The 26,402-nt window shown below is 43.1% G+C and overlaps 1 protein-coding gene across 2 annotated transcripts in view; it reads left to right on the forward strand.

Annotated features, from left to right (window-relative positions):
- The first annotated feature begins 225 nt into the window (after positions 1-225).
- Positions 226-26,402, forward strand: part of LOC111152642 (TOPBP1 interacting checkpoint and replication regulator) — a 49,063-nt gene continuing 22,886 nt past the window's right edge. For both annotated transcript variants that reach the window (XM_022511181.1, XM_022511182.1), the window contains exons 1-15: positions 226-888; positions 5,486-5,762; positions 7,108-7,343; positions 8,467-8,701; positions 9,609-9,738; positions 14,683-14,822; positions 15,566-15,784; positions 18,333-18,484; positions 19,566-19,663; positions 20,037-20,130; positions 20,225-20,304; positions 20,548-20,787; positions 21,273-21,369; positions 23,072-23,126; positions 24,916-25,062. In XM_022511181.1, coding sequence (XP_022366889.1) covers positions 226-888; positions 5,486-5,762; positions 7,108-7,343; positions 8,467-8,701; positions 9,609-9,738; positions 14,683-14,822; positions 15,566-15,784; positions 18,333-18,484; positions 19,566-19,663; positions 20,037-20,130; positions 20,225-20,304; positions 20,548-20,787; positions 21,273-21,369; positions 23,072-23,126; positions 24,916-25,062 — 2,863 coding nt within the window. The remainder of the gene's footprint in view (positions 889-5,485; positions 5,763-7,107; positions 7,344-8,466; positions 8,702-9,608; positions 9,739-14,682; positions 14,823-15,565; positions 15,785-18,332; positions 18,485-19,565; positions 19,664-20,036; positions 20,131-20,224; positions 20,305-20,547; positions 20,788-21,272; positions 21,370-23,071; positions 23,127-24,915; positions 25,063-26,402) is intronic.

Consider the following 26,402-nt stretch of genomic DNA (forward strand, 5'->3'; position numbering starts at 1 on the left):
CGCCACGAATGGAAGTTACTCACGTAAGCGACGTAAGGCAAGCGACCAATAGGAGCTGACTTTGGGGACCAACTCCGCCAATGGCAGGAGCACTTGGAGAGCGCGGGAGCTTTTCCATGAGAGCTCCTGAGGGAAGAGGTGAATGGCGTTGGTTGTCTGAAGCTAGGGCCGAGAAGAGAGCCGCGCGGGCCCCGGCCGGAGCCCCGGGGCGGCGGCGCGGCCGACATGGCCTGCTGTCACAACGTTATGCTGCTGCTGGACACCGCGGGCGGTGCCGCCGGCCGGAGTCCGGTCCGACGGGCCGCCCTGCGCCTTCTCACCTACCTGAGTTGCCGATTCGGCCTGGCCAGGGTCCGCTGGGCTTTCAAGTTCTTTGACTCTGAAGGGGCGCGGGCCCGGCAGTCCCGCGTGTCTGACTTCCGCGAACTGGGGGCCCGCTCCTGGGAGGACTTCGAGGAGGAGCTGGACGCCAGGCTCGGGGACTGCGTCCACGGCGCCCACCTGCCGGGCCCGGCGCCCCGGGCCAGCCACACGCACAGCGCCCTGATGGAGACGCTGCTGGACTACCAGTGGGACCGGCCCGAGATCACGTCGCCCACGAAGCCCATCCTGCGCAGCAGCGGGAGGAGACTGCTGGACGTGGAGGGCGAGGCCAAGGAGGCCGAGACCGCGCTCGGGGGCTTTGGGAACGCGGTCTTCCTGCTGGCCCCCTGTCCGCATTCGCAGAGGGAGCTGCTGCAGTTCGTGTCCGGCTGCGAGGCGCAGGCCCAGCGCCTGCCGCCTCCCCCGAAGCAGGTGATGGAGAAGTTGCTGCCCAGGAGGGTCCAGGAGGTCATGATCGCCCGAAAAATCACCTTGTACTGGCTGGATACCACCGAGGGGCCGAAGGTAAGTCCGCGGGGAGCTCACACCGGGCGCACCGTGTCCCGCTGGCGGACCAGAACCTGGCAGCGTCTGCAGAGCAGCGGGGAGACCCAGAGCGAGACTAGCACCACCGGCACGGGTCCCTTCAGAAGGGAAGTCCCGGGGTCGCAAACTGTGACGACAGGTAGGTCCTTGGTACACACTAAGCGTGTGAGGCCCTTCACAGTTTGGGCCCTTCTCTGCCTCCCAGGTGCTGTTTTTCCTACACAGGACGAATACTCAGCACATGGAAGCATCGCGTAGTCGGTCAACAAACCTTGACTGCGTTTTCTGTGTCACCGGTCACCCCGAATGCCAGTGCTCACTCCTCTAGGCCAGCCCAGAACTAGAACGCCTTGTCCCGTGACCACTACTCAGTCTCCACTTCCGAATGTCCCCGCGCTTCTGTGGCACTCCCCGTGTCCCCTTTATGTCTTCCAGTTGTGCGAGTCTCTCACCGTCCATCTAGTCTAAAAATACCTCAAAGGCTTTGTATCCCCTGAAGATGCATATTGAACATTGTGCCAGTTTAGTAACTATTTGTTGACTAAAGGAATAAATTTAGATACTTATAGTCACAAATGGCTCATTTAGATTTTTGTTAGGCAGTGGGACCCCCTGCTCCTGTTAAGTACCCCGAGATAAATTTGTATTGTTTTTAAGGTTTTATTTATTTATTTGAAAGTGAGAACGAGTGGGGGGAGGGGCAGAGGGAGAAGCAGACTCCCTGCAGAGCAGGGTGCCCTCCTCCTGGGGCTGGATCCCAGGACCCTGAGATCATGACCTGAGCGGAAGGCAGAGACTGAGCCACCCAGGCCCACAATAAGTACTTTTCCCCTTGCCATTTTTCCTCCTGTCACCTTCATTTAATTAACAAATAGTCACTGAGAAGCCATTGCATTGAGTGCCTACTACACTGTAAAAGTTGCAGAAGGTGTGGTGGCCAGCTGGGGTGGTTTACCTTCCAGTGAGGAACATATATTAAACAGATAAGAACAAACAGGTGAGCAACAGGAGGTAGAAGGGTGCGGAGGAGCTTCATGAGCGGGAGAGGTAAAGGAGGAGGAACAGGAAGGTTGGGAGAGAACATTCCAGACAAAGAGCAGGTATAAAGATTTGAAATGGAAAGGAGCTTAGTTTGTTTCAGAAAGCACATGTCTGTAGGGCCTAGGCAGTCAAAGTGAAGATTTTCTTCTCATTGATGGGCAGTGGCTTAACCAGATGAAAGATGTGATTCCACTTACTGGAAACACATGTGACTAAACTAGGAGTGGGTTAAATTGCAAGATTACAAATGGAAAATGAGCAGGTACTTAAAGAATGATAAACGTTAAAATTTCCTGGGGCACCTGGGTGGCTCAGTGGGTTAATCCTCTGCTTTCAGTTCAGGTCATGATCCCAGGGTCCTGGGATCAAGCCCTGCATCGGGCTCTCTGCTCAGGAGGAAGCCTGCTTCCCCTTCTCTCTCTGCCTGCCTCTGCCTACTTGTGCTCTCTGTCTGTCAAATAAATAAAACCTTAAAAAAAAAAAAAGTTAAAATCTCCAATGTGCTTTCACATACAAAGCCCAAAAAAGACATGATAAATGCAAAATAAGGCAGCAGTGGCTTGTCAGAGAAAAGGAAAGAACAAAGGTGTTTAAGGGCCTTTGGTGGAGAAAATGGAATCCTAGAACTTAAAATTTGTTAAGACAGCAAATCATGTGTTGGACATAGTACACAACACATAACTGCGTGATTTGGGGTAATGAATACCAAATCACACCAAAGACTTTATTCTGGAATTATATCAAATACTGGCTAGAAATAAATCTTAGCAGATGGGGCTTGGAGAGTCTTCTCCTTTTTTTCTTTTTGGAACAGCATTTCAATAAGTAGATTGATGGTGTCTTTTTAAAGATCTCTTCAAGTTCTGACATTCTACCATCTGAGGGAATGGGTTTTCTCTGAGGTTTCCCTTCTCACATCTGCTATGTTGTTTACCCTAAGAAAATGCTCATCAAACAAGCTTCTCTGGAATTTTTTTTTTTTCTGGTGAAGATTCATGTTTTCCTGTTCAAAAAGCCTCTGCCCCACCACTCTGCGGAGACAAAAGGGAGTTTTAGGTTAGTCCCTGGAGAGCTCTCACTACAGGGGTAGAGAGAAGGGAAGGAGAGGTCCTGTCTTGCGGAGCTCATAGTCTGAGAGACAGAAGCAGAAGAAACAGAACCTGGACCCAGACTGGGGGAGGAGGGATCCAAGCACAGAACTCTTACAGGATAGAAGGGAGCACAGCAGACCACTGGCATGCTCTTGACTTTGTACCTCTGATTTATTCGGCACGCACATGTTCCATATCTGCTGGGTGCTGGGTGAACCATTAGTGAACCAGACAGATGTAGTTCCTGCTTTCGTGGAGTTTATAGTCTTTTTTTCCCCAAGATTTTTTTTTTTAAGTAATCTACAAATCTCTGCACCCAATGTAAAACTCGGATTTAACCCTGATATCAAGAGTCCCATGCTCTAGTTACCGAGCCAAGCAAGTGCCCCTGAATTTATAGTCTTGTGGACATTTATAAATCTCCAGATTTGAAATTATCACTAAAACTTGTCTCTCACTTAATCTGTTACATGCATAAAAATGAAAAGTATAACCATACTCTACATAGTGATTGTGGGTTTTTTTTTTGTGTGTGTGATTGTGTTTTTTTTAATCATGCATATATTCTCATCAAAAGTTGATGTCTTTTTCAACTCTTTCTGGCTCAGATGGTTAAGCGTCCGCCTTTGGCTCAGGTTATGATCCCAGAGTCCTGGGATTAAGTCCCGCATTGGGCTCCCTGCCTCTGCCTCTCTCTCACTCTCTCCCTCTATCTCTCATGAATAAATAAATAAATAAATAAACTCTTAAAATAAAAAGCTTTATGTTTCAATTGATAAGCAGTTTTTTTTTTTCTCCCTAGCTGTCCTCTAGCCAGAATATCTAACAATTTCAACAAATTTTTTGTTTCCCTTTGGCAGAAAATCCTAATCAGGATCTATGGTATATGAACTAGCTTACCATTCTCCCCCATAGCGGTGAACACAGGCATGGACATATAGATGGTAACAGCAAATATTAATTAATTGATTAATTTCCAAGCTGGCATGCATAACTGGAACAAAAATTTTATAATATATTATCTTCACTATATGAGATATTTTCTCTTGTGCTCTGATATTTTCTATTCTGGTTTTTTTTTGTTTGTTTTGTTTTGTTTTGTTTTTTTGCACCCCTTCCCCCCCAGGACTCTCTCACTCTATTCTGGTTTTTTTTGATGCTGATCACGAGCCAGTCAGTTGACCCATCAAAGGATCGATCCATCCGAGTCCGCCAAAGGGTCATGACCCTCATTTTAAAAGCACTCTCCAGGGGCGCCTGGGTGGCTCAGTGGGTTAAGCCGCTGCCTTCGGCTCAGGTCATGATCTCAGGGTCCTGGGATCGAGTCCCACGTCGGGCTCTCTGCTCAGCGGGGAGCCTGCTTCCCTCTCTCTCTCTCTCTCTCTGCCTGCCTCTCTGCCTACTTGTGATCTCTCTCTGTCAAATAAATAAATAAAATCTTAAAAAATAAATAAATAAATAAATAAATAAAAGCACTCTCCAAGATAGTTCTTGGTTCTTGGACGAGTCCTTGCTTTGTTGTGACCTTGGGTACTCTTATGGCCTTTTTTGAACTTGAGTCTGGAGATGACTGGGAAGACCTCACATTCCATAGCGATTTATGATCTGCAGTTGTTAAGTCCTGTGGAGTAAGCAAGCCAGCAGGGTAACTGTATTTTGGGGCAGGCGCTCTTCTGTCATGTTCCTATACTATTTGAATATTGTCATGTTATACTGTGATGCTGAGTTAAATATTTCATGTTACTGTGGTTTTACTCACTCTACTCCCAACTTTAAGATTCTAGAAGACAGAGACTAAGTCTTACTAATCCATAGCATCTAAAGGTTGCTCCATAAAAGTTTGTTAAAAGAAGGTTGAACGAACAGTTGTTTATGTGAGGAAATAAAGGCTGGCTTTTACAGAGAAAGCAGAATTTGAGCTAGATTACCCAAGTTGGAGGAGAAGGGGGAAAGCACTGGAAACAGAATGAACCAAAGCATGGAAGATAAAATACAGCGTGTTCAGGAAACGGTGCATGGTTCAGTGTGCCTGGAAGGTAGCAGTGGGCGAGGGAAAGATAATGTGTTTGGAAAGGTTGCTTAGGGCTGGGCTAAGCCCAAGACTTGCTCTACCGTGGAGGCAGCGGAAAGTCCTTGAAAACTTTTAGAGAAGTAGCACGATCAGATCCATGATCTGGGAGAATGCTGAGAGCAACATGAGAGGCCGGACCCAGGAGGGAGAGGCTGTGCAATGAGTCCAGGCAAGAGATGACAAGGGCTGTGGTGAGAGCAGGCTGCATGGTGACAAGATACTGGCCATTGGTTTGTGGCTTAATAAATACAGTAATCGAGTAATTTGATCCTTTAATGTAGATGTCAGCTTTACTTTCTCCCACTCCCGTCAAACTTGATTTGTGGATGCTTCATTTAGAGCCCCCTGCGTTTCTTTGTCATTTTTACTTTAGTTGTGGGACTCCCCAGACCACCTCGGGTACTGGGCCGTGTGTGAACTGCTCCACGTTGTTGGCGGCACGATCTTACCATCCGAAACTTTCAGCCAGGACTGTACTAAAGCCAGGGAAATGCTGCGTGGTAGTGAAAAAAAGCTGGCGAGTGAATCTGCCCCGTCTTCCTGGATTTCAGCTCTGCCACCTGATGCCACCTTGAACTGTTTGCTCTATAATTCTGCCTATGAAGCCTCCTTTCCACGGATGGAAGGAACGTTATTTCTCCCTGTTGAAGGTAAGCAAATACTCTCTCGGGGAGTGTTATGGTCTCAGGTACATTGATTTCTTTCAGGCAAGCCTGTGCTTTTCACTTTCGATCTTCCAACAGCCTAGGCACTCGATTAATGCTTGTAATTAAAAGGTGTCTGTGCAGAGCACCTGGGTGGCTCAGTTGGTTGGGTGACTGTCTTTGGCTCAGGTCATGATCCTGGAGTCCTGGGATAGAGTCCCACATCGGGCTTCCAACTCCATGGGGAGTCTGCTTCATCCTCTGACCTTCTCCCCTCTCATGCTCTCTCACTCTCTTTCTCAAATAAATAAATAAAATCTTAAAAAAAAAAAAAAAGGTGTCTGTGCAGAATCAGGTAGCACGGGGAAGTGTTAAACATGGGCACCGGGTAACTGCCAGCTCCCCTTTAAAAAGAATACTGAGTGATTTTTAAAGACTTTTCCCGCTGTTGAAAAGAAGGATAATACTGTTCAGGTGCCCACGCAAAGGGGTGGTAAGATTTCCCGCCTCATAGAAGAAACTGATAAATGGAAGGCCATAGGGAAGCAATGATTGAGAGAAGAAATAACAAATTAGTCACCCGCCTCTGAAAATGGTGCTTTTTACCAGGAAGGGCCAGCATGTTAGAGTCCTCAGAAGTTTACTGCATGATCTGCTGTATCGTGAATCTCACTTCTGAATCCCATATCCACACAGAAGTCCTACTCTGTAGAGATGGGTACATAAAACTCTGTTACATACATTGTGTGCAGTTTAAGGAAATTTCAAGAGTAATTTTTTTAAAAATATTTTATTTATTTATTTGATAGATCACAAGTAGGCAGAGAGGTACCCATAGAGAGAGGGGAAAGCAGGATCCCACTGCAGGATCCCCGCTGAGCAGAGAGCCCGATGCGGGGCTCGATCCCAGGATCCTGAGATCATGACCTGAGCCAAAGGCAGAGGCTCAACCCACTGAGCCACCCAGGCGCCCCAAGAGTAGTTTTAAGTAGTTTTGTCATATATAATCTTTAGAATTCAACATTCTCATATGATGTAATATACTCTATTTTACAGATTTAAGCCATGTTGTCTTTTTTGTAAGTCACGAGTATTACTTCAATACTTCTTTCTAAGGCATAATTACTGAGAATTTCTGACATTCAGTTGACCCTTGTAATTCTGTTCATATGTAGCTCTTCCTATAGAATGAAGTGCACTCGCTCTGCTAGCCTGTCGGCAGATGAGGGCTGAACCGTGAAGGGACAGTACCAGTACCACACTGACAATCTCATTTTTTTTTTCTTCTCGCTATTAAATCTATTTTTAGTAACGATTACATTAGAATTTTAATATTCCTTATCTCTAACAGGCAAAGAGACTCAAGAAACATGGACAGTCACCCTAGAGCCCCTGGCCATGCATCAGAGACATTTCCAGAAACCAGTAAAAATTTTTCTAAAAGGCACGGCAAGCCAGTGGTCTCTCCCAGCGAGCAGCACTTTGGGCACTGAGAGCTGGATGCTACGAAGTCCGGAGAACAGGTCAACTCAGAGGGTGTTATTCCAGCAGCTGGTAAGCAGGCTGGCTGCTGAAGAGTTACACCTGGTAGGTACCTGGCGCATGCTCATTCCTTCTTATCTAAAACCACACTGGTGAGGTGAAATTAGTGTGTTTATGAAGTGCCGAGGAATGTTCTACACGGCGTGGTTTCAGTGACACATGTAGCATCATGACAGTGCCCCTTAGTGACGAAACACTTTATAAAACTGCGTGTACTTTGATCCCAATTAAGTTAAATTATAGTCACTTGGGGAAAAAAAGGCAGTGGGCCGAATGGAATGCAAGCATTAGTTTAGGGCGGTGAAGTAATGTCTGGTTTCTAGTTATTTTGTAAGCCTTCTGTTACATATTTATTAACTTTTGTAATCAATATCATTTTTTAAAAGCCCTGCACTGTAACATTAGATGTAATAGTGTTCAGTAGTTACACAAACTTAGAAATGTCTTCTGAAAAACACATATTTATCCAGATTTTGTTGTAAGGTGATGGTTATTTTTAAACGACAAGCAAATTTCTCACCTTACTTTGTGTTTTGCCTTTGTTACCTCAGAAGGCTTCCATCTTCTGGATCCCATTGTGAGACACTTAAAGAAAAGCTCTATAGTCTCTGAACCGGTGTTCTAAGAGTTGTGTGTTCTCATAGAGCACTGGGTCGGGAGTCAGGCAGTCTGAATTGGGTCTCAGCTCTGCTGCCCAACCGTGTAATCTGAATAAATCCCTTAAGTCGTAGTATTGGGTTAAGAGCATGGGTTTCGAATTCATGTGCTCTTGGCTTCTGCATCTTAGTACCTGGGTGACCTTAAGCAGGTTACTTATTTCTCAGCCTTAATTCCTCCTCTGTAAAAGGGGGATAATAATCATTTTTACCTCAGAGTAATGTTGTGAGGTCCTCAGTTTTGAGGACTTGGTGAGTTATAATCTCATCGTAAGTGCTTAGTAAATATTCCTGGGAACCTTAGCTTTTTCTTATTTGTAAATTGAGAGATTAAGATTAATATGGTCACTAAATTCAATTCTAGCACTTATACCCATCCGGTCTGTCTTTTCCACAGTTCTCACTTTTCTAATAATAATCAGGAGAAACTATCAATCTGTCTTTTACTAAGCTACATTCTTCTTTAGCCATAGGACAATATTCTTCTCAACTAATTAGAACTTCTGACGTAGGTTGCCAGTGTGGACCTTGGTGAAGGCTGGCCCCCCATCACGGGAGTTATTTCCCCCCTCTCCACCAATGCTACAATTCTCACTGTGTTCCGCACTGAGGAGGCTGAATTTCAAAGACCTTTTCTCCGAACAGTTGTGGCAGAGAGCCCCCAGGATACAGCTTCCCTTGTTTCTGATGTTATGGATAGTGTCTTGAATCAGGTTCACAATTCACTTGAAGATCCTGTTACCTGCGGTAAGCTTCTGAACCAATAACTAACATACTCCCGGGCAGTGGGTTTATAGTTTTTTCCACTGTCAGAATTTTTTCCACTGTGCTCTTTATGAACCCCAATATATATTATAAAACAGATAAAAGCAAGCTACAAGAAATTTAAGCTTGCAATTAAGCTTGCAAGTAAGCTTCAGGCAATTTAAATCAGTACTATTTATAGAAATCCTAAAGCACTTCTGTGAAACTGCTTTGAAATCAAAGGTATAAGGTGAAACTTGTATTAACATATTTAATGAAGACTTTATATAAAACTATTGTGATTCTGTCTACCTTGCAGTCTGTTGAATTGTTACTAACACAATACAAACCTTATTTATGCTAGGTGGATAGAAATATAATCAATTTGATATTTATTCCACAGATTTATTGAGTGGCTGCCATGGCAGGCGCTGTACTAAGTAATGGCAATGTGTCAGAGAACAAAATAGAAGTCTCTGTTCTTAGTATACTGTCTAGTCAAGGGAAACAAGACAATAAATAAGGAGGTTGCATAGTATGTTTGAAAGAGATAAGTGCCATTGTAATAAAGCAGGAAAAAAGGAATGGGGAGTGTATGGGGTGGGAGGGTTGCAAATACAGGAAGAACATTGCTGACAGAGGCAACTCAAGCACCAAGACTCTGAGAAGGGCGTGTGTCTGGTGCGTTTGAGGAACTGTTAGTTAGCCTACGTTTGTACATTGCTGGGTAGCATTTTTCATAGACAGCATAGGCCCATTGGAATTGGTGATGTGGACGAAGGAATGTTGTTAATGATGTCACTTTGTGTGTCCTGTGCCACCTGTTCAAGGGAGGGGCAAGTGCTTCCACTTTGGGCCTAATGCCTCTCTTTCTTTCCGTCCTCTCCCATCACTGCTCCTGTCCCGGTAGCTGCTCCTGTTCCAGAGTGGGCCCAGCAGGAACTTGGCCGCACCGGTCCCTGGAGTGCGGCTATTGTGGAGAAGTGGTTTCCTAGCTCTAACCTTAGTGGCGCCAGTTCAAGTTTGATGGAGTCATTTGGGTAAACCTTTTTTATTTCTCTGGATATTGACTGATGAAATCAGCTCTCACTTCTCTCTACGTATGGGTTGGTTTGTGTAGCATACCACATTTCCTTAGTAGAGTCCCATAATATTAAAAACTATGTGAAAATGGAGAGCATTTTTTTTTTTAAAGATTTTATTTATTTATTTATTTGACAGATCACAAGTAGGCAGGGAGACAGGCAGAGAGAGAGGAGGAAGCAGGCTCTCTGCAGAGCAGAGAGCCGGATGTGGGGCTTGATTCCAGGTCCCTGGGATCATGACCTGAGCTGAAGACAGAGGCCTTAACCCACTGAAGCACCCAGGCACCCCAATGGAGAGCATTTTTAAATGGTCATAGAGTTTCAGTTTTACAAGATGAAGAGAGTTCTGGAGATGGATGGAGGTGATTGATGGTAGCTTAATTATAAATCAACTTAATACCACTGAACTTTGTACTCAAAAGTGTTTAGGATGTTTTATCCATGGCATGTATATTTTGCCACGGTAAAAAAAAAATTGGAAAAAATAAAAATGCACTCATGGAAGTCAGAAAATATTTAGTATTAAAGCTCAGTAAAAATGAAAAATAACGTTTGGGTAATGCAGCTAAGTATACTTCAAGGAAGATTCATAGAACATATCTTTTAAGGAAGAAGAGCTAAAAACCAATTAATTAAGGGTCCAGTACAGGAAGTAACACGAGGGAGTAAACCCCCAAAATAAGACAGTAATAAAAGATAAGAACAAACATGAATCACAGAAAAAAAAAAAACACAATAGAAATCAACAAACATAAAGTGATTCTTTGAGAAGCCAAATAAAATAGAATTATCTATAGCAAAACCAATCAGTTGTTTGTTTTTTGTTTTTTTTTAATAATATTTTATTTATGGGGCACCTGGGTGGCTCAGTGGGTTAAAGCCTCTTCCTCTGGCTCAGGTCATGATCCCAGGGTCCTGGGATTGAGCCCCACATCGGGCTCTCTGCTCAGCGAGGAGCCTACTCCCCCTGCACCCTGCTGCCTGCCTCTCTGCCTACTTGTGATCTCTGTCTGTCAAATAAAAAAATAAAATCTTAAAAAAAAAATATTTGAGATAGAGCCCAAGCAGGGGGAGTGGCAGGCAGAGGGAGAGGGAAAAGCAGGCTCCCCACTGGACAGGAGACCCAAGATTTGGGGCTTAATCCCAGGATCCTGGGATCATGACCTGAGCCAAAGGCAGACGCCTAATCGGCTGAGCCACCCAGACAAACTACATTAGAAATGTAAAAGAGGGGCGCCCGGGGCTCAGTATAGCCTACAATTCTTAGTTTCGGCTCAGGTCATGTTCTCAGGGTCTTGGGATTGAGCCCTGTGTCAGGCTCTGTGCTCAGCAGGGAGTCTGCTTGAGAGTCTCTCTCTGCCTTTGCTCGTGCCCCCTGCCCTCACTCTCTCTTGCTCTCTCTCTCAAGTAAAGAAATCCTAAAAAAAGAAACAAAAAAGGAATGTAAGAGATCTAGAAGAAATTCAAATTAGTATTAAGAGGTAAAGCTAGGGTTTATTTTTGCCATAGAGATAACCAGTTGTTCGAGCACCATTTGTTAAAAGATAATCTCACTGAGTTACTATGGCAGCTTTGTCGAAATCAGTTGGCCACCATCATCTAGGTCTATTTCTGAAAAGAATCTGGTCCAGACAGTGTGTTAATATCACATTGTCTTGAGTACTGAAATCAGGTTGTCTTAGTCCTCTCAACTTTGTTTGCTTTATTTTCAGAATTGTTTTGACTATTCTAGATCCTTTGCATTTCCATGTAAATTATGGAATGAGTCTGTTAAATTTCCACCAGAAAAGCATGCTGGGATTTTTCACCAACAGTGCATGGAGTCTGTAGGTCAGTCTGGGAAGAATTGACTTAATAACGAGTTTTCTGATTCATGAACATGGTACAGCTCAAAAGGGCTAAGAATGAACAGGTACACTTTCCCCTATAAGAAAGCAATGTTTACCATAAAGCTCTAGTGAGTAAGGCAGCGTGGGATGGGTGCAATGATTTGACAGACCCACGCAACAGTTAAGTGCCCCCAAAATGACCTGCACCTGTATGGGAGCTCAGCATGTGACAGAGGCAGAATTTTAAATCTGGAAAAGAACAGACTGTTCAATAAATGGTGATGTGACCGTTGGCTCTCTAGAAGAAAAAAAGATTAAAATTAGATTTCTACTTCACAGCATACACAATGATAAATTCCTAATAAAATTTTAAAAACAAGTGTGAAAAGTAAAGTTTTTTAAAATTTTAAGAAGGGGGCGCCTGGGTGGCTCAGTCATTAAGTGTCTGCCTTCGGCTCAGGTCATGATCCCAGGGTCCTGGGATCAAACCCTGCATCAGGCTCCCTGCTCATCAGGAAGCCTGTTTCTCCGACCCCCACTCTCCCTGCTTGTGTTCCCTCTCCTGCTGTGTCTCTGTCAAATATATAAATAAAATCTTAAAAATTTAAAAAATAAAAGTAAGCAAAATTATAAGAAGGATACTTACCTGGCAGGGGAGACACCATGATCACGAAGGTGGTTTTCCCAGGGCAAGGCTTATCCATTGCACTCCAGATGTGCTGACCCCTGCGATTTCCCCAAATGTGGGAAACTCGACTGCATAATTTGTGGTAGTGGGGGACTGTGTTCGTGCTTTCCCCTGTAAATAAATAAATAAATAAATAAAATTGTAAGAAGGGAAAATGAGTAGTTGAGGCTGGGAATGGATCTTTTTGCATAAAACCTCAAGCATTCAAACCATAAAGGAAAATAGATGACTATAATTTAAAATTTTCTGTATGATGAAAAGGACTAGTCATAGGCCTGGGTGACTGAATCCATACAACTAGCAAAGAATTAGTACTAAATTAGTACAGAGCTCCTAGAAATCAATAAGGAAAAGACAAGCAATTGGGCAAAGAATGCAAACAAGCAGTTCATGCGATGAAATCCAACAGAGCAGTAATTTGAAAAGCTACGAAACAGCTGGGACACCTGGCTGGCTCAATCCGGGGAGCAGGTGACTCTGGATCTCAAGGTCCTGAGTTCAAGCTTCACACTGGGCATAGAGCTTACTTAAAAAAAAAAAAAAAAAAAAATGATGCTCAAATGGAAATGAAAACCACAATAAGAAAAAACCTGCAAGATTCTATTTTATACCAGTAGATTGTCCTGGGTTGGTAAATCCAATCTAGCACGAGGGAAAATGAGAACACTTTAGACAGTAGAATCATAAATGGTTACAACCATTTCAGAGAGCAGATTGTATTCCTAGTAAAGCAGAAACTTACCGCCAGCAATTGCACTTACACATGTCTACATTAAAGAAGTTTGCACAAACACGAGAGCTACACTCGATTGCTCACTGCCAGTCGTTAAAAGTGAAAAAGTGGAAAGAATCAGCTGTGTCTCAGTGGGGAAATGGAGAAACAAACTATGGTATAATTATACAAGGGAATATTATAGAGTAGTGAAACTGAGTAAGCTAGAACTACTTACATGCTTGTGAAAAATATGTTGAGTACAGACAAAGTGCAGAGGGATGGGTGTGATGTATGATATTTTTAAAAACTTGGAATGTATATAATAGCAATTTATGTTGGTTTCCATACATACGTATGTCTCTATAAATAAACACAGGTCTGGGAATACCTCTGGAAGGAAGGGTGGGAAAACATACAGTGGCTTTTTTTGTGTCTGTAATGCTTAATTTCATTTAAAAAATCTCAAGTAGGGGCGCCTGGGTGGCTCAGTGGGTTAAGCCTCTGCCTTCCGCTCAGGTCATGGTCTCAGGGTCCTGGGATCGAGGCCCACATCGGGCTCTCTGCTCAGCGGGGAGCCTGCTTCCCGCCCCCCCCCCAACTCTGCCTGCCTCTCTGCCTACTTGTGATCTCTCTCTCTCTGTCAAATAAATAAATAAAATATTTTTTTTAAAAATCTGAGGTAGATAGGGTAAAACATTAACAGATATTTAATTTGCTGGGATGTACGTAGCTAATAATGCTTTCTCTATTGTGTATTTGAAAGGTTCTTAAGTTCTAAATTTACAGAAAAACAAACCCTCCCCTCAGTGAAAGGCAATCCCAGCACACTTGGGAAGAATTCGTCTGTTTCAGACCTGCTACATGTGTGAAGCTGAGACTCTCCCCAGATTCAACACTGGTCGCCATAACTTCCTCCTCCTTTAAATCAGATAATATCACATAATGGAGGACAGTGAAATACAAGTAATGCATTTTGAAAGTGTTGCCATGTTCTTAATTTGCTTAGTGACTGACGTGTAGACCTAGGCAGAAGAGCATTAGACACGTGATCACCCTCTCTGGCCTGCTTCATCCCCTTCTCACAATCCCAGATTAGTTTACTACGACATGAAAAAATGATTCAGGAGTCTGTGATGATGTTCTGTTACACCGTCTTACACTTCATTGACACGGAGTAAAAAATAACTATGGGATAGTTGCCTGCATGTACCCTAGGACATGAAGAATCTTGGTAATAAGTCAGTCCTGTGTGTCATGATTAATGGTTTTGTGAACAGGTAGCCTCCGTTGCTGAGTGGTTTTTTTGTGTGTTTTTTTGTTTTTTGTTTTTTTGAAGGGCTTAAACAACACACATTTATTGTGTCACAAGTGTCTCCAATTATGGAGTCAACAAGTGTGATTATTCAGTCTCTTGCATGGGTTGGTTTCTTCTAAGAGCTGTTGGAGGGGGGGGGTCTACTGCATTGTTTCTCTCCTGTCTTCTGGTGTGAGTGTTTAAATTGTGAGAAGAGAGGGGTATTTTCCCTTCTGAGCAAAAAATATTTTTGAAGACTTCTTGTGCGGACATCTTTTGATTAGCTTTTAAAAGGATAATGAATTTTGTTGTTGAAGTGTTTTAGAAAAACCAGAATTTCAGCTTTATCCTAGACCTCTTGCTTTGTTCGCAGGTTATTACAAGCTGCCTCATCTGATAAGGAAGAGTCTTCCAAAACTGAAAGCGAGTTAACGTGTTGCCTGTCCAAGCTCTACCAGAGGAAGTCTCGGGAAGAATCCGCTGTGTCCAATCAGGAAGACAGCAAAAAGAAACGTAAGCACACTGACTGTTTCTTGAGGCAGCCTTGTTTGAGCATGTGTGTTTTAAAAGATTAGCTTTCCCTGAAATGAGGTTGAAATGGTAACTGAATGAGAGAAGGACAGGTTCTTCTATTTCAAATTTGAAAAAGATGACATTAATTACAAAAGCGATGTTTAAAAATCGCCCACAATCCTACTTTGTTAATAAACCGTTTCCATTCTTAGTTAGGACAGAAATACAAATCCAGCTTTGCGTGCTCCTTATAAATACCTATCTGCTTCCTTGCCTTTTCAGTTACTATTCTGCCTCATCGCTTCACAAAATTTACAAAAATCTTACGTTGTCCAAGAGATTTTCAGTTTTCATCATTATAAATACTAGAGTGTACATGATGCAGGTGATTTATTATTTGCCTTCCTTAGAATAAGTTGTCAGGAACAAGTTACTGTACTAAAAAGTGGGAGAGAGTAGCTTTCAGGACAGTTACGTCGCAACTCTGACCATCAGGGAACACCAAATGGGTCTGGCATTGGCCTTACTAAAAATCCTCGGGTCCTATTGCAATGCTTCATTCCTAAACTTCAGTTTAAAGAAGAGCTCTCTCTCTACTCCGGGCTGGAGGCACAGAGAGATGCACGAACCACCAAAGGGCTACGCTTTCTACTCTCTCACGGAATGCTTCATCTTAAAGTGGTTCCTAAATCGCCAGAAGTGAAAGCTATTTTCCTTTTCTCTGCACGCTGTTGTCTTGGAAGGAGGGGTCCCTCGGACTCCCGTGCGGCGGAAGATGAGCACCATGTGTCGCTCCCTGAAGATGCTGAACGTAGCGAGGCTGAATGTGAAGGCGCAGAAGCTGTGTCCCGACTGTGGTCCAGAGGCGGCCGGGGAGAAGGGCGTCCCAAGGGCAGCCAGTGGGAGGACAGCAGATAAATGGGAAAACCGAGGAAGGACACTACGAAGCTCTAACCCTAAAGGTATCCCTCAGTTCCATAGCCTTTTGGTGTCTAAGGCCAGGTTGACTCTTTCATACCCTCAGATTCTTATAAGTTTTAATTCTATCCCTCAATTAACATTTATCAGACATCGGCTGCATTCCTCAAAGTGTGTTATGGGGAACACAATAAAAAGATCATGTCCTGGTCTCAGATTGTGATGCAACCACAAAGATGATAATAGTTCATATATGTAGACGCACACACACACATATATAAAATACACAATGAACTAAGGCAGCCTAATACACAAGAGAGCCAGGAATCTCCAACAGGAAGGACTTGCTCATCAGAGAACCAAAGACATGTGAGGAGCGGAGAACGGGAAGGGCAGCCTTGGGCTGGAATAGGCTGAGGAGGCTTCTTGGGAGCCAGGGGGAGCCCAGGCTGGATGCTGAGGGGCGAGCATAGTTGAGATGGCAGCATGGTTAAGAGAGGGCATGCCAGATGGGGGACTGGCCTAAGCAAAGTCACAAGAAGGGCCATGGCACAGCCATACGACAAGTGGTTAAAGAAGCTTTCTGCATGGTGGAAAAAAGGGAAGGGGAAAGCTTTGGGAGCGATCTAGAGTATTGAGGTCTTTCAGAGTTGGGCAGAAGAATTTCGTCCAGTAATACTAATTTTGCCATTCTTTCTTTCTTTTCTAAAGAAGGGATAGAATTGCAGTAGGTTTCTCCTTCTCAGGGCACATTTAGAGCCAGTCCTGTGGGAAAGCTGTAAAGATAGCTTAGGGACTTCGGGCAATAACTGCATGATGTCACCTTTGATTTCTTTTGAGAATTCTGGAATAAATAAATAAATTCTGCTCCTTGAAGGATTTTTTTTTTTTTTGGCCTGTGAAATGTTAGATTCATAGATGATTATCAGTCTGAATGAGACAGAATGTCTTTAATGAGCTAGTAAAAGTATTCAAGAATGTGGATGGTTCATTCAGGAGAGAGCAAAATTAACAGCATTCAAGACTATGTGCTATTAACAGTTTCTGGACTAGATTCTGAGCAGAGATAGACCTGCCCGACAGTGGCACACAGCTTTTTGACAAAGGTGCCCCAGTAATTCAGTGGGCAAAGGATAATCTTTTCAACAAATGGTGTGGGAACAAATGGGTTTCTTTATTTTATTATTATTATTTTTTAAGATTTTATTTATTTATTTGACACAAAGAGAGAGATCACAAGTAGGCAGAGCAGCAGGCAGAGAGAGAGGGGGAAGCAGATTCTCTGCTGAGCAAAGAGCCTGATTCCGGGCTCGATCCCAGGACCCAGAGATCATGATCTAAGCCAGAGCAGAGGCTTAACCCACTGAGCCACCCAGGTGCCCCTGGTTTTTATTTATTTATTTATTTTTAAAAGATTTTATTTATTGTGGGGGGTTGCAGAGAGAGAGAGCATGAACATGAACGGGGGAAGGGCAGAGGTTCGAAAACGCTTCCTGCTGAGCAGGGAGCCCAATATGGGGCTTGATCCCAGGACCAGAGCCAAAGGCAGATAGTTAACTGACTGAGCCACCCAGGTGCCCCTATTTTTTTTTCTTTAAGGGATTATTTAAGACTATGAATTTTCCTTCAAGTTTAACTGCATTATACATGTTTGTCATATTCTGTTTTCATTGATACTTAATTCTAAATATTTTCTGACATCTGTAATGTGAGGGAATTTTTTAATCCAATCTGATAGTTTCTTTTACTCAGCAAGCACATTTGTAAAATAAATGTTTGTAATTACTGATAAGCTTGGAAGTTTTTTAGTGTCTTATTTTGTGCTTTCTATAGTTTTTATTTTTTCCTTGCTAGCAGACTTTGAGATTAATCAAGTTCTGTTGATTCCTCTTTTTCCTTTCTGCTAGGTTTGGAGGTTATATAGTTTTGTTTGGTTTTGCTTTTTTTGTTTTTTTGGTTTTTTTTTTTAGATTTTATTTATTTATTTGACAGAGAAAGAAGAGACAGTGAGAAAGGGGAACACAAGCAGGGGGAGTGGGAGAGGGAGAAGCAGGCTCCCTGCTGAGCAGGGAGCCTGATGTGGGGTTCAATCCCAGGACTCCAGCCAGGATCATGACCTGAGCGTAACAACTGAGCTAGCCAGGTGCCCCTGTTTTGCTTTTTTAAGATTTTATTTTTAAGTAGTCTCTACACCCAATGTGGGGTTCGAACTCGCAACCCTGAGATCTAGAGTTACATGCTCCACTGACTGAGCCAGCCAGGCACCACTATAGTTTTTTTTTTTTTCCATAATGGTTATCCTTAAATTTATAACATACACATTTGATTTGCAAAGCCTTAAAATGACCATCTCTGCAGTTTCTAATCCTCCACACTACTGACATTTTGGGTGGGATAATCTCTTGTAGGGGCTGTCCTTTGTGCTGTGGGATTTTTAGCAGCATCCCTGGCCTCTGCCCACTAGATCCCCACTGGTCTGGCAACCCAGACACAGTCACATGTCCCCTGGGAGGCAAAAATTCCCAGTTGACCACTGACTTAATACAATGACTTCAGCTAAGTGTGATGATCAATTTGATTTTTTTTTCATAGATTTTAAAACAGAAGAGGAGCTCCTGTCTTACATACATGAAAATTACCAAAAGACTGTGGCCACAGGAGAAAACACGTTGCATTCATGCGCTCAGAATATGATCTCAACCATTAAAGCATTCCTAAAATCCAAAGGCACCAAGGAATTAGAAGTAAGAGAGTATGGGGTGGTTGGATGCTTGTTGGCAGGTTTGGCCATATGTGTTGGGAAATGACTGTTCCGTGGTGTGTGATTCACAAGTAAGATAAGCAAGGGGGTGAACATAATTCCAGACCTTGGAAGGTGGACATGGTGAACTGGTAAAGGCAGAAACCCAGGAAATAGGCCAAGTGAGGGTAGTGGAAATTACACGTACTGCTTTTCTAATGAAATCTCTGTCCTGAACTGCACGTTAGCTGCATAAATTAAGCTGGTGGTTCTTACCCAGATTTACCAGGAACATTTTTTTAAAAATGCTGATGCCTGGCTTCCTCAAGACCAACTGAGGCTTGTTCCTGGGTATATGTACTTATAAAAAGCTTGCTAGATGATTCTTATGCACAGGGGGTGTTGCCAACCACTGGTTTAGACCATGCTGTCATTGTCTTTATTCATGGTTAGTGGTGAAAGCCAGGCTCCTCTCAAGTGGACAGGAGTTGCTTATGGTCCTTATTTATATATGTATGTATTTATTTATTTAATTTTATTGATTGATTGTAGGCTCCACGCCCAACGTGGCCTTTGAACTCATAACCCTGAGATCAAGAGTTAGATGCTGTACTGACTGAGCCAGCCAGGCACCCCTCCACCCCTAAGTAATCTTTTTTTTAAAAAAAGGCCAGATATGCAGGCTTGTATCCTGTCCCCCTGCTCTCAAATACTTTTTACCATGTTACTTTTGAAGATAAGGAGAAAGAACATTTTTTTTTTAAAGACTTTATTTAAAATAGAACATGTAAGCAGAGGGAGAGAGAGGGAATCTCAGGGAGCTGTGTCAAGCGCAGAGTCCAGTGGGGGGCTTGATCCCACTGGATCCCACTTGATCATGACTTAAGCTGAAACCAAGATGACACTCAACCGACTGAGCCACCCAGGCGCCCGCACATTCATTTCACTGTTTTTCATTCAGATGAAATAAGGGGGCAATTTGTAAGGGAACGTACTTCCCTTCTTAGGACGTTAATCAGCTGTGAAATAAATTAGAAATAATATGTAACTCAGTAGTCTCCTATGTAATAATTTTGTATTTTCAGATGAACTGCGTGAATCAAGTGAAAAATAGCCTCTTAAAAACTAGCAAAAGTCTTCGACAGAATCTAGGGGAAAAACTGGATGAAGATAAAGTCAGAGAGTAAGTAACTACCTTGATATATTTACTTTATATATATATATGTGTGTGTGTGTGTGTGTGTGTGTGTGTGTGTGTTAATTTATTAATTTATTTATTTATTTATATCACTCCAGAACAGCTCCAAGATTTGCTTGGATCCACTTAAAACGGATTGATGACTGATTGATTAATAAATACAAACTAGATTGCCAGTTGCTCCTAGAGGCTTATTTTCCGCGACGTGATGCGCAGTCTGAGCTACCCTATTTAAAAGCAGTGTCTCTTCTCCTTTTCGGTTGTCAGTTCTTCTGTAAACAGATCTTTGCTTAAGGAGGGAGCGTGTAGTTAAATGGCACTCAGGATGGATATGACCCAAGTATTTCATTCTGTCAAGGTGCCAGCTTCAGGTGTTTCTTCGTTTGGAGCTGTGTCTGCAGTTCCCGTCCATCCACGAAAGCACTGCTGAGATGGAGCAGGTGATGAAAGAGGCAAGTATATAGCCCAGCACCGCCAGAGAAGAGCCCGAAAGGCTCTCCGCTTCCCTGCAGGAAGCACGTGGTCATTTTCGGTTATCTTCTTCAGGTGACAGGCTTGCTGCGCACCGTGTGTTTGACTGAGGATTCGGCATACTTAGCAAAGTTTCTGGAGGAAATCTTGGGATTGTGAGTTTGATGACTACTAACTTTAGAACTGTCTTACCAGAAACTGCACGTGCTTGGTATTATGTGAGAATTACGGAATTCTAAGGACTGTCTGTCCTACTAACTTTAGAACTGTCTTACCAGAAACTGCATGTGCTTGGTATTATGTGAGAATTACGGAATTCTAAGGACTGTCTGTCCTGCGGGGCGGAACAGAGAGGGCGGAATGGTGACCATCGCGTAGTTAACCAATCTCTTCCGCAGGTATATTGACTCCATCCCAAAGACGCTTGGAAATCTTTATGACAGCCTGGGGTTTATGATTCCTCAGAAGCTGGCTGGTGTCCTTCCTCTAGATTTTTTCAGTGACGACTCCGTGACACAAGAAAACATATCACCCCTTCTCTCTGTGCCTCTTCCGTCAAGTGCTCATAGATCAGTGTCTGGTGGCACTGAGTCTGACCAGCTAGAAGAGCTTCGCACCAGATCGGCTAAGAAAAGAAGGTAGGAGTTGAAGGAATTACGTGCTCTATTGTAGGTCGGACAGAGGGCAGTTGTCTTGGTATAGAATTTGTTGAATTACTAGTTGTCCTTCTGTCTGAATCCCAGAAGCCATCTATAGGCATTCCTAACATGCAACATCTGGCATCCTGTATTTTATCCAGGGAATATGCAGGATTGATAACGTAGTCCACAGTGCCCTTGTTTGTCCACGTAGGGTCTGCAGGAGCTAGGAGCCTTTTATGAGACAAGCTTCCGGCTTCGGTGACTTTGTTTTCCTTGATGCTCCCTGTTGTTCGTAACTAGTTGAACTGATAGTAGTTAACTTTTGGAAATTGTGAGGTTGCTGTGTTTTGCTACAAATTCAGACCAATGACAAGATAACTGACTTTTATTAATTAGTGTATTATTTTCAACTCTGATTCTTTTCTAATTTACTCATAACCTCTGTTCAATGTGTAATGGCTGTTTGTTTCTGTTTTTAAAAGGAAAAATGCATTAATAAGACATAAAAGCATTGCGGAGGTTTCACAGAATCTTCGACAAATTGAGATCCCCAAAGCGTCCAAGAGAGCTACAAAAAACGTAAGTTTTTCCCAGGGGACAGGAGATCATGCCACCAGATCCGTTCCTTCTATCACGAGTTGATACAATAAATAAGCTCGCAGGGGACTGCCTCTACTTTGAGGGAGTGGGACCCGAGAGGGTTTTATGAATGAGTATTCAACTGGAATCCAACAACTGAAGAATTACAAATTTGTTAAAGATAAACCATTTTACCCGTGGGGCGCCTGGGTGGCTCAGCGGGTTAAGCCTCTGCCTTCGGCTCAGGTCATGATCCCAGGGTCCTGGAATGGAGCCCCGCATTGGGCTCTCTGCTCAGCGGGGAGCCTGCTTCCCCCTCTCTCTCTGCCTGCCTCTCTGCCTACTTGTGATCTCTGTCAAATAAATAAATAAAAATCTTTTTTAAAATTATTTTTTAAAAAAGTTAGTGGTGTTCACATCCTCAGTATGCCTTGAAAAAAGATGCAAATCTTGTGTACCTTGGAATCCGGATCAGAAATCATAGAAAATCCAGAAGTGGACGGCAACAAAGGTGTCAGACCTTCTTTCTCTCTAGATGTTACAATGATTTGCAGTCCTTCTAGCACTCCTTAAGTCAGCCTGTATGTGGTAGTTCATTTTTTAAAAAATATATTGGCATAATTGGAAAGAAAAGCTTTAAAAACAATTGTCGTTTAGATGCATCTAGATTTTTAGACTATCGAATAGTGAATAGATCAGTGCAGTGAAGCCCTGAAGCATGTAGTCACCCTCTAGTTTATATGGCTTTACCCTTAAGTGTCTCTTCTACATTTTTTTTTTTTTAATTTAAGATTTTATTTATTTTCTGGGGGGAGATTGGAGCAGGTGAGAGAGAATCTTGAGCAGATTCCGCTGAGTGCGGAGCCTGCCGCAGGGGCCCAATCTCACAACCCTGAGAATCTCAAAACCCTCAGAAAGTGGCTTGAGCTGAAATCAAGGGTCTGGTGCTCATCGACTGAGCCACTCAGTCACCCCTCCTCCATTCATTCTTCAGAAGGAATCCTGGATGCCTCTTTGTTGTGGCTGTTCCAGGCCCTTTTCTATATATACCAATAGCACACATCAAAGATGTCTTCATTATCTGTTACACACACACACACACACACACACACACACACACACACACACACACGCATTACAAATAGTCGTACAAACCTGTTGTACTCATTCTGTTTTTTTCCTTTTCCCCATCATGGACTTGTTTTCTGTGTACATACAGATGGGTCTTCCTTCCTTCTCTATTCTAGAGGTCTTTCTGATGTTTTAGTGTCTGCTTTGGATGGATGTATCAAAATTTGTTTCACTCTATGGATATATATTTTTTTAAGTTTTATTTATTTATTTGTCAGAGAGATTGGACACAAGCAGGGGAGTAGTAGGCAGAGGCAGAGGGAGAAGCAGGCTTCCCGCTGGGCAGGGAGCCCAATGCGGGACTCGATCCCAGGACCCTGGGATCATGACCTGAGCGGAAGGCAGACGCTTAACCCACTGAGCCAGCCAGGTGCCCCTCACTATGGATACTGAGGATGTTTCTTATTTTGTATTATAATGCAGGCTTCCGTGTCCTTAGAACCTATATCTGTTTTTGTGCATTTTATAAGTATTCCTGTTAGGGATTCCTACAAGTGGAACTGCAAGGGTCAGAGGATTTCACTTGGAATTTTTATTCTTTTAAATGAACGTCGGTTTCCTCCTCTTCCAGGAGAGCTCCTGTCCTCTTCAGCAGCCTCCAGTTCCACTGAAAGATCCAGTACAAGGTACGCCAGGCTCTCGCAGTGCACACATTTATTCACTAGCATGACAAACTCAGTTTAATGGCATGTATTTTAGCAGCTGCATACAGTTGTAAATGAGAATTTTGTATAATCGTTGCTTAATGAAATACGTCCAAATGCCCGATGCTAGGAGAATAAGGTATTCACATGCTCTCAAAATACTGCATTCTGCAAAATCACTAGTCGGAAATCTTTCTTGAAAACACCATTACTGTGAAAGCCACAAGAAGGAAAAGAAGCGGTGATAAACTGGTTTGGGTGAAAGCACTTGACTTGACCACCGAGCGCACCACGTGATCCCTGCTTCCATCGTAACTTTCCTGGGCCGGTGTGGGGGGTGTGGTAAGGGGTATTGCTGAGACCATGAGAGAAATGGGAGGATGGATAGTATGCCCGGTGCCCTGCCCTTTGATCTTGGGAGATGTGCGCCGAAGTGCAGGGAACTAAAGGGTTGGGATGTCCTCACCTTACTGTGCAACTTCGATGAGGGAAAAATTGTGTAAACATAGAGAGGTGCAGGGAGAAAATCAAATTTTGATGGCTGATGAATTTTAGTGTTGAGTCTATGTGTGATGTGTTATTCTTTGAAGCTTTCTGTCACTATTAAACTTTTAAAACCTCAGGAAAACAAAGGAACAAATCAAACTTGGCTGTCAGGTCCTAAATCCATTTCAGGTATTTTTTTTTTGAAACTTGGGTGTTTTTGGGGTCCTTAATGGTAATGTCAGTCACCAGTGGGTAAATATCAGGCAGGGCTCCTCCCAGCTTGTGGGTCAGGGATAATTTGGTTTGTATTTATTTTTTTATTTTTTTTTTAAGATTTTTGTTTGTTTTTTAAATTTGACAGAGATCACAAGTAGCCACAGAGGCAGGCAGAGAGCTAGAGGGGAAGCAGGCTCCCCGCTGAGCAGAGAGCCCGATATGGGGCTCGATCCCAGGACCTGAGATCATGACCTGAACCAAAGGCAGAGGTTTAACCCACGGAGCCACCCAGGTTCCCCTGGTTTGTATTTAAATAACCTGCTCTAAGAGGAGTTTATCCTTCGTGAGTTTTTGAGTAGCCGCCTATGGGACATCCTGCTTCAGACTCAGATGCCATCCTGCTAGCTTTGTCAGGTAGTTTCTGACTTGGGAGCTGTTTCTCCTAACTTTGAATCTGAGTGGTCACAAAATTCTCATGCCCTGGAGTCAGGAAGAGCATAACCCAGCAAATTTGTAAAATAGAAGAAGAAGAAAAAGATTTGTGGAATTGAAAGGAACAGTTCCTCTCCTTGGAGCTGAGCGGAATACAAAGGAGTAAAAAGGTCCAAAGCGAGGAAAATCCTCGCAGTAATGGCGTATAGTAAAAGGACTCTGATCTACCTTAGCCAGCCTCTTAAGAATTGTGTCCATTTTACAATGAGGACAGCCTTTAAGTGATGTGGGCCTTCCTCACGTTCCTGAAAAGTTGGATTTAAACGGAATTTGTGGGACACCCGGGTGGCTCAGTCGATTAAGCGTCTTGCCTTTGGCTCAGGTCATGATCCAAAGGTCCTGGGATCCAGTCCTGCATCAGGCTCTCTGCTCAGCTGGGAGCCTGCTTCTCCCTGCACCTGCTGCTTGCCCTGCTTGTGCTATCTCTGACAAATGAACAAATAAATATATAAACTGAATTTGTAAGGGTAATAGTTTGCATCATGTGAGTATAGTATTTAAGGAAATCTATTAGTAAATGTGAATATTGGTAAATGTTGCTTTTCTTTTCTTCTTTTTTTTTTTTTGATGCTTTCAGAAGTGACCAAAGTTCGAAGAAATCTCTTCAACCAGGAAATGATTTCTCCTTCAAAGAGATCGGCAAAGCGGGGGTTGCCTAGAAGCCACTCTGTGTCCGCAGTGGAAGGTCTAGAGTGTAAACTTGACAACGGCAAAAGGACCAAAGGTACTATATTTTAGGGTAACCAAGAGAAAGGGGGCTCTTGTATCCAAAGCAGCCTCCCAACTCTTGGAGAAGCTCACTGATCTTCTGTTTTCCTCTCTGTGGTTACCATCAGTCTTCCCCTTGGGGTCTCTCTCCCTCCAAGCCTGCGTGAAGACTTAATCCTGGTGTCTGCCCAGTCCACCCCACAGACAAGCATCGAGTTTACAAAACCAATGAAAAAGAAAGGAAGGATAGTGACCAGTTGTTTTCAGATCTTTTGGAGGTTTTTGTTTGTTTTGCTTTTGGCTTTTTTTGTTCTTTTAGTAATTAAATATGATTCACCTGTGTTGGTTAGAGTCCCAAAGTTATGCAACCATCATCATGAATTGCGGATCGTTTTTAATCACTCTAGAAAGAAACCACATTCCATTAGTGGTCACTCCCTTTCCCCTGACTTTCCCAGTGGGAGGCTGGGTTTTCTCTCTTCTTGGTCAGTCTAGTTAAAGGTTTGTCAATTTAATGATCTTTTCAAAGAACTAACTTTTGGTTTTAATTGATTTTTTTTTTAAATGTTGTTTTTTAATTCTTGATTTCATTGGTTTCCTACGCAGTCTTTATCATTTCCTTCCTTCTATTTGCTTTGGTGTTAGTTTGATCTTTTTGAGCTTTTAAGGTTAAGTTTAGGTTATTGGTTTGAGATCTTTCTTTTTTTTTTTTAATACAGGCATTACAGGTGCAAATTCCCTTCGAAGCACTTCTTTAACTGTATCCTCTAAGTCTGGGTGTATTTTGTTTTCATTATCTCAAAATATTTTCTGATTTCCCTTGTGATTTCTTCTTTGACTCATTGGTTATTTAAGAATATGTTAACCTCCCTGTACTTGTGAGTTTCCCAAATTTCCTACTGCTGTTAATTTTTTTTTTAAAGATTTTATTTATTTATTTGACAGACAGAGATCACAAGTAGGCAGAGAGGCAGACAGAGAGAGAGGAGGAAGCAGGCTTCCCACTGAGCAGAGAGCCTGATGCAGGGCTCGATCCCAGGACCCTGGGATCATGACCTGAGCCGAAGGCAGAGGCTTAACCCACTGAGTCACCCAGGTGCCCCTGTTGTTGTTAATTTTTTTTTAAATTAAATTTTATTTTTTATAAACATATATTTTTATCCCCAGGGGTACAGGTCTGTGAATCGCTAGGTTTACACACTTCACAGCACTCACCATAGCACATACCCTCCCCAGTGTCCATAACTCCACCCCCCCAACCCCCTTCCCCCCATCAACCCTCAGTTTGTTTTGTGAGATTGAGAGTCACTTATGATTTGTCTCCCTCCCAATCCCATCTTGTTTCATTTACTCTTC

This window comes from Enhydra lutris, unplaced genomic scaffold (assembly GCF_002288905.1).
Source record: "Enhydra lutris kenyoni isolate GAN:26980312 unplaced genomic scaffold, ASM228890v2 scaffoldscaffold29, whole genome shotgun sequence".
In the NCBI taxonomy this organism is placed as follows: Eukaryota; Metazoa; Chordata; class Mammalia; order Carnivora; family Mustelidae; genus Enhydra; species Enhydra lutris.